This window comes from Porites lutea, chromosome 7, assembly GCF_958299795.1.
Source record: "Porites lutea chromosome 7, jaPorLute2.1, whole genome shotgun sequence".
NCBI classification, from domain to species: Eukaryota; Metazoa; Cnidaria; class Anthozoa; order Scleractinia; family Poritidae; genus Porites; species Porites lutea.
The window spans coordinates 10,491,683-10,499,321 of record NC_133207.1 but is presented as its reverse complement, the minus strand read 5'-3'; the positions used below and the strand labels follow the sequence as shown (position 1 = coordinate 10,499,321).

At 43.1% G+C, this 7,639-nt stretch overlaps 2 protein-coding genes across 3 annotated transcripts in view; one reads left to right on the top strand and one right to left on the bottom strand.

The window, feature by feature from the left end:
• The window catches only part of LOC140942714 (3'(2'),5'-bisphosphate nucleotidase 1-like), an 8,258-nt gene extending 7,610 nt beyond the window's left edge, over positions 1–648 (bottom strand). The window contains exon 1 of one of the 2 annotated variants that reach the window (XM_073391687.1): positions 550–648. In XM_073391687.1, the coding sequence (XP_073247788.1) occupies positions 550–642 (93 nt within the window). In that variant the 5' untranslated portion in view covers positions 643–648. Of the gene's footprint in view, positions 1–102; positions 263–549 lie in introns of those variants that run through there. The other variant, XM_073391686.1, reaches the window with a different exon arrangement.
• On the top strand, positions 346–5,708 carry LOC140942713 (protein-glucosylgalactosylhydroxylysine glucosidase-like). Its single transcript, XM_073391685.1, has 6 exons — positions 346–1,274; positions 1,662–1,855; positions 1,994–2,331; positions 2,950–3,467; positions 4,044–4,205; positions 5,046–5,708. The coding sequence occupies exons 1-6, from the start codon at positions 669–671 to the stop codon at positions 5,505–5,507; spliced, it is 2,280 nt and encodes a 759-aa protein (XP_073247786.1). The 5' UTR covers positions 346–668; the 3' UTR covers positions 5,508–5,708.
• Positions 5,709–7,639: the final 1,931 nt, after the last annotated feature.

Here is a 7,639-nt window from a genome sequence, read left to right as displayed (position 1 = left end):
TACTCCTTACTACGGGGCTTGTGAGACCCAATCACGCCTTCGGAAGACCTACTAAAACCTCCAATCGACTGTTTAAGAAAATAGCGCAACCAAATAACAAACCTTATCCACCACTCCGAGACTGCCTGTTTTAAGGATGCTTCTAATAATCCCGCCAGCTCTACTGGCCACAGAAACTGATGAGGATACGAGTCGCATCAAGAAGGTAGAAGACGACGCCATGTTTTTGCCGTCTGCTCTGACCTCAAGTGATTATTCGTGCCACGTGTGGTGAGGGGTGACACCGTCACGCGGTGGTTTCAAACGTCGAGCGGTGGTTTCAAAGGTCGAGCTATTGCGGTTCGGCACGGCAGTAGCTCGACGTTTGAAACGGGCCTTATGCATCGCAATCAGTTCTTATAATTCTCGGATTAGAATTGTGCTAAGACAAACAACTACCGACAAGGTAAATATGAAATTGAAGGCAAAAAAGAGTACTTCAAACGTCAACCTGTCAAAAACTGAAGATATCAATTCGAGTGTGAAGTGTTCCCAGGCAAGTACACATACCCTTGGCGTGAAAGAAATCGGGCGAACAAGCGACAAAAACCGGCTTGCATCACGGCGACCGATTGCTAGCAGCTTTCCAATTTTCATCATCATCAGCCTATTCAGATCAGCGGTGCACAATGAGCATTTGTCACGCGATCACCCTTCCCCTCTTCCTTGCGAGCACAGCTGTGATTCGTTGTATCATGGCCGCTGGTACCTCTACTCGATTCATTACAGATACTTTACCTAAAGATCATAACAGAGTTACAGTCCGTCAGAGTTCAAATCGCACCTTAATGCCTTCAGTGGCAAATGGGTACATCGGAACAGTGATTTACAGCGATGCGGTGCATGTATCAGGAGTATACAACGGCAAGGCTTATCCAAAGAAGAAACCTATTTATCCTGTGTATTTCTACCAACACACTCACCGCGCTCGCATACCTTCTACTGCTTCCATTGACTTCAGCTTGTCTGGTATCCAAGGGAAAACCTCTTACGCACTTGATGTACTTGAGGGAGTGTTTTACAAATGGTTCAGCGCTGACAGCTTAAATGTTGAACAGAGGATATACGCGCATCGATCCCGCAAAAATTTGTTAGTCGTGGAAATAAGTGCGAAGAATAACGCTGCTAAAGAGTTATTAATGAACATTTCTTCTAATTTTGGAGATTCTTCTGTGGATGTTGAGTTCAAGACGATCGACTCAAACAGACCTGAGGCTTTGGCGGCCATTGGCATGGTATAAACTTAACACATATTTCCCTCCTACTGGGTCGACTGTAGAGTGTGACGATCGGCTGTCACGCTGAACCTGCTTATCCAGTTTGACGACTCGTTCGTTGTTTCCCCCTCCTGTGTTTTTAGAAAGTGTCATAGGCAAGCTGGCGTTATTATACCGGTCTAGTTAATAACTCAAATAGGTTTTCATCCGTTCAATATTGCGCCGCATTGCAGTCTTTTTAAGACTTGCGCCGCCCCAACTTTCGCAGTCATGGCAGATTGGCATACCCCTACTCCTTAGAGTACCCACCCGCTTTTTGGCCTAATGCACACACGCACGTGTGTTCGGCATTTATAAGTTGGTGATTTAGACGTTTGTTTTTATATTTCTCTGCCTTCTGGCCAGGTTAACGAAACAGAAGAGGCGGGTAGTATGCGAGCGAACATAGCAACAGTTTGGACTAAACTGCAGAAAACACTGACATTAAAGGCGACCTCTGAAGAACAGACTTGGTACTTTATCACATCCATAGCAACCAGCCTCGACACCAAGTTCAACCCACTGGCTGAAGCTCTCTACCAATGGGACGCGGCAATGCTGTAAGTTATACTTTCAAGTGTCTCTTCTCTGGCTGTCAATACATTTTAGGGTCTCTTGCGGGGGGGGGGGGGGGGGGGGGGAAGGGGCGTGAAGACTAAACAAAAATTGATTCAAATCTGCTCTTTCATTGTTTTCAGAGACAAGGAACAATTATTTGAAGAACATAAGGCAGCTTGGAAGGCATTATGGGAGACTGGCCGCATAGAAATTGAAGGTGACTTGGAAATGGCACAGGCTGTGTATGGTAGTATGTACTACATTCTAAGCTCCACTCGGAGTGATTGGCCGTACGGGTTAAGTCCCGGAGGTCTACCGGGGGGAGAAGAATACATGGGACATACATTCTGGGACCAGGATATTTGGATGTATCCTCCTCTAGTCCTGTTACATCCGGACTTGGCCAGAAGTGCCTTGAAATATCGCAAAGACCGGCTACCGGCTGCGCGCAGAATAGCGAAAGAGTACGGATATAAAGGTAACTGAACACAAGATCATTCAAGGAGTATTTTCGTTATCTATAGTGAGATAAATAGTGTGGATCAATCCCCTACTGTATCACAGAGTCGTGTTTATATGATTCGATTTTGCCGCCATATAAACTGAGAGTAAATAGAAGCAAAAGTGGATCTGATTTGGGCTGCTGATGTACATACATACCACCATACTGTGTAAGGTGCTCGACTGTCCCTAGGGGTTCTTCGATCCCGTCATCCCGATGGTTATTCCTGCATTCCGTATCCCCTTTCAAATACCGAATCTCGCCCCCATTTTGCTTTAAAACCCCGAATCCCAGGACCCTTTTGTTTAACATTAAGGGGAACTAAGATTAGCTTAATATGTGACTAATCCAATTTGATTGGACTGATCATGAACTGAGGTTAAAGATCTATACAGTTAAGGGCTATTTAAATTGAAGTCGCGCGTCTTAGTTGTCGACGCTTTCTCGCCCTGTAACCCAGCTGTCAGTCACATGAGATTTGCCCGGTGAAAAGGCAGATGTGATAACCGGAAAGTTATATCCCTCCTTCTTTACCGGTTGAGTGCCTGCTGTGGTTACTAAAGTGAGGAATAAATGGCATTTGCTTTTATTCAGGTGCCATGTTTCCCTGGGAAAGTTCCTATACAGGCTTGGAGAGCTCCCCAGGGGAAAGGTACGGAAAAGCCCAGATCCACATCACTGGTGATATTGCATTTGCTGCGAAGCAGTTCTGGAGATCTAGCAAGGATTTTAATTGGCTGCGGGAAATTGGATACCCTCTGGTCTTTCAAACCGCGGAGTACTGGGCCAGCAGAGTGGAGTACGACGTTGCGAACGATAGATACGTCATTAATGACGTAATGCCTCCAGATGAATATCATTACCCGGTGAATAATTCTGTGTACACCAATGTGGTGGCGAAAATGAATCTCCTCTTTGCCAAAGAAGTAGCTGGAATCTTAGAAAAGGAAGTTCCAAAAGAGTGGCTGAAAATTGCGGAAAAGTTAACAATTCCTTTTGACGGTAAAAACAATTACCACCCGGAATATGAAGGGTACACTTTAGACAAGGAAGTCAAACAGGCAGACGCTATTCTCATTGGCTATCCGCTCATGTATGAAATGGACAGGAAGGTGAGAGTTGTTCATCGGTTAAAAGGGTATCCTTTCCGCGCGTGACAAAGCCAGGCTGTTGCCAGGGCTCCTGGCCAGAGTTTTATGTCTTTTTTCTTTCTGTTTTCAGTTGCACTGTGTTGTATAGTGGTGTATTTTTCTTTGTTTTCCGGGAAATATAAGCTTTCTATGTGTGTGATTTTCCTCTTTCCTGTACTTGTGTTCTGTCATGATCGTTTCCTCTTGTTCTCGTTTTGAGCATACATGTCCCACATGACCGCTTCGGTCATCTGAACACTTGCGTCTTTCAAACTGTTAGGGCGACCTTAGAAGGAGTTTTTGACTACTTTTAAAATTGACGCTTAAATAAAATTGCCAAATGATTTTCTGTCCTGGCGAAAAGGTTTAGATAAAAAATAAGAAGAAATCGTCTTTCTACTGGGGCACATACCGGTGCGAACGTTTTTCGTTGCTTTTATTTCCGTACATCCTGTTACAACAAGTAGGGAAAAAGTCAACCACTGAAGTTTTAACGTAGTAACTATAAAAGACACGTTCTTCATTCACATATAAGCTACTTTTCTACTGTTTTGGCAGGTCCGTTATAATGACTTGAATCTTTATGAAAATCGCACGGACCCTGATGGCCCTGCTATGACACATTCCATGTTTGCTATCGGATGGCTGGATTTAGGAGAGAAACAAAGAGCCAAGAAACCTTTTCTAAAGAATTACGCCAATATTCGCGGTCCATTTAAGGTAAGAACCCGATACTTCCCGTTTAATTTTTTCTATAGTGTTTATATTGCCTGTTGGTTTTGGTTCTGGTATTAAGTGTAGATATAATTCTTCCAATACGTTTTGTTTTTAAAATGAATTTTTATTTTCATGCAAACAAACTCATTTTCGCAAGAAAGGTTTTGCAATTAGCTTCGTTTTGAAAGTGCGAGTTTTTGGAACTCGGAAATGGCAGGCCTATTGGAAATTCCACTCCCTACAACGCAGACCTCACACTCAGGGATTGATGTCTTTGGCACTTGTTATTGCTATTGCGTGCTTGCGGGGTGACATTAACCTCAAAGCCCTCGGCACTGTCATAAACTCGTAAAACTAATAATTATAAGGAGGATTTTTGTTTGGGAAACTTTCTCTTCTTGAATGACGCCGAGTGTAAGTTAGCGCCAAGTCTTTTTGTTCCCTCGGTCAACCCTTAGGGGTGTGGCTTGAACGGGGACTCTTGTCCTGGAGAGAACGTGTCGAACGGTGCCCATAACAAAAGATTAAAGTAAAAAAAACGTCTTTTGGACCGTTAATCAGTTATTCTCGCTTTATTGAGATACTAAAACCGAAAACTGTTACAAGCAACAGAGACACTTAAAGTAAACTGTATGGTCCGAGATTTGCTTGTCCGGTGTAATCGACAGAGAAACGTGAAATCAGATTTCAAAGTCACTTCAATGCTGACTGGAATAAGTTCAACTGTGTCGACTACTTTGTTTTTAACAGGTGTGGACAGAGCGCCGTGCATGTGATATATGGGGCACCGTCATGTCTGTCAACTGTTTCGAGTACTTGATCATTGACTGTTGTTTTTAACAGGTGTGGACAGAGCGCCGTGATGTATGGGGCGCCGTCAACTTTATCACAGGAGCTGGTGGTTTTCTGCAGGCTGTAATTTATGGCTACGGAGGTTTTAGACTGAAAGATTCTAAACTTTCCTTCAATCCTACCCTTCCACCGAACGTCAATAAAATGACGATCAGGGTAAATTACCTGGGGAGTTTGATTGACTTTACGATCAAAGACGAAAAGATCACGATCATGGTGGTTTCTAGTGGTCCCATAGCTCCAAGTCTAGAGGTTTCTACTTCTGAGGGGATATTCAGCCTCGAGCGTGGTAAAGCTGTCTCTATTTCCAGAGATCGAGGCGTACTGCGTATCGCGGATTCTAAATCCCATATCCGCAGCTGTGCGCCATGTGACCACTCTCGGCTTCACATTTGCCTGTTGTTGTTGCTTAGTTTCTGTTTATATCTTTTATCAGTACGCGGCTATCAGTGACCAGGAAAACAAATCAGTGTTGCTGTGAATGTATCCGTCTCTATATACGAGGTCCGTGACAGTGACTTTAACTTTTGATTATCAGTACCGCATGTAAACTCTACCTATACCTTGTTATGAGGCTGTTTTCACTGTTGTTTCATCATCATCATTTTTATCATCATTTTCGTGAGACATTACTACCAGTTTTCCGCATATCGTCTTAATATTACGTGTTCTCATTGCTTCAGTATTTTCAAAGTTTTTCTATTAAGTTTATACATCAAAATTAACTTTTCTCATTGTCTCATTTGTACACTGGGAGTAAGGTTTCCTAGGTACTGAAAGTGGAAAAACTATGACACTTTTTCTGGATATAGCAGAACTTTTTGGGGGCTACCTTCAGCAGGTGGAATTCTGTTTTGTGCCAATGAGATATGACCTGAATTTCAGACAATTATCTCGAATCGTTTTTACTCCCTCAGCGAGTAACAAACGACTCCAAGCAATCGTCTGAAATTTAGGCTAAATGAGATAGTCGATCAGCTAAGGCCACACCCATAACCTTTAGGGTAAGGTTTTGTTCACGGTGCGATCGCTCCTATGGGTTTCCCTTTATAGACATATATCTAAAAAATGCCTGCGAAATGTAGAACAAAATGTCTTCTATCTAGAGGAAAATGTGTTCGGGATCGGCGTCACTAATTTCTTGTTCCGCGACATATCAGATGCCGATTGTCACTCGCCTTTGACCACCCTTGTCTCGACTTTTTCACAGCCATAAAATGCATCTTACGCCCTGTTAGGCATTCAGTTACAGACCGAAATGTTAGATTTCCCTACCCTTTCATATACTTCCACTGATGAAATCCCCACCATTTCATATACATGACTCCTATAAAAGGGAACTCCTTTCGAGCGGAGCCTGCCCGTATAGGCCATTATAGGGAGTACCCCCGGGCAATTGACATGTTCAGCTTGCATTACGGCTAGATGGACGAGATCTATCTTAGGGCTCTAGTTGCTAACTGAGCTGCCGAACGTCAGAGATGACCTCAGGATGAGTATATCATACTTCCTATGTTTTGCGGAGTGAAATTGCGGCAAGTTCATGCGGTGATAATCTACGTTCAGTCGTTCTGTTTACAAAGCGTTTATTTCCGGCTCTCTTCTTACAATATCGTTCTTACTGTGTGAACGACGAGACGGTACAGTAGAGGGGTTTACGTTGAAAATAGCCTGGGAATAGGCTCCCTGGTGGGAAGAAAGGAAAGATCGGCGAGCATCTCTCATGCTATCTGTTGTACGCATTATTAGTTTATCATTAATCCTCTCATGTATTTTAGGAGCCATTATAGTACTGTATTTCACGTGTAGCTCTGGCCTTGAGGAAGGCTAATTTTGTTAGGCGAAATATTGACCTAAAAAAATCAGCCCTTTGCCAACATTGTATCCAAACAAACCAACACTGACCGTTTTGCACAGTTTGTAACGTGCAAATATGCCACCTATTTAGATTCCTAAGCGCTTTACATACGTATTTTGTATTATTTATTACCTTAGATTCCCGTTATTTTTGACCCTACCTGTAATTCAGTTCTCACTGCAAAAGGTAGCAATAAACCAATTTATTTATTTATTTATTTATTGCCAGCCTTGCATTCAGTATTGTTTTAACGACTGCCGAGGCATAGCAACATTCCCATCGCCCCGCCACTTTCCCCTGGGACTTCCCCTCGTCGACTTTTTCCTCCAGCGCTGTTTCCTTGCGATTTTTAGCCCCCTTCCCCCATGGCCAAATGTAGAGCCTGTTCACTGGTTACGCTGAAAGCAACCCATGCTGTTCTGAGGAGTTTTATCCTAGATCTACGCTGAAAAAATGTTGAAAAACTCTTAGTGCCCTAAGCTTGGAAGTTTGTCCAAGGTATTAATTAACTGTTGATGCCAATGACTAATGTATCGTTCTTTGTCTTCATAAATTTGGTTTTGCTTGTTCGTATTTTTGCAGCCTTTTTCTACTTTAACTTCTTTCTGGGGCCGGAGTGTTGTGGCCCAAATTCCTAAAATAGATCTGTTAATCATTAGCGCTTACAGATTAGATAAATATAATAGCCTTTGCCACTGACGAGCTGAGCCTTTCCTGTTCAGCGGGA

Excerpts from the sequence above, each read along its gene's own strand:
- LOC140942713 (XM_073391685.1), top strand. The coding sequence starts at position 669 with ATGAGCATTTGTCACGCGATCACCCTTCCCCTCTTCCTTGCGAGCACA. Across the intron at positions 1,275-1,661 it reads CTTTGGCGGCCATTGGCATG|GTTAACGAAACAGAAGAGGC; the intron begins GTATAAACTTAA and ends CCTTCTGGCCAG. Across the intron at positions 2,332-2,949 it reads GAAAGAGTACGGATATAAAG|GTGCCATGTTTCCCTGGGAA; the intron begins GTAACTGAACAC and ends GCTTTTATTCAG.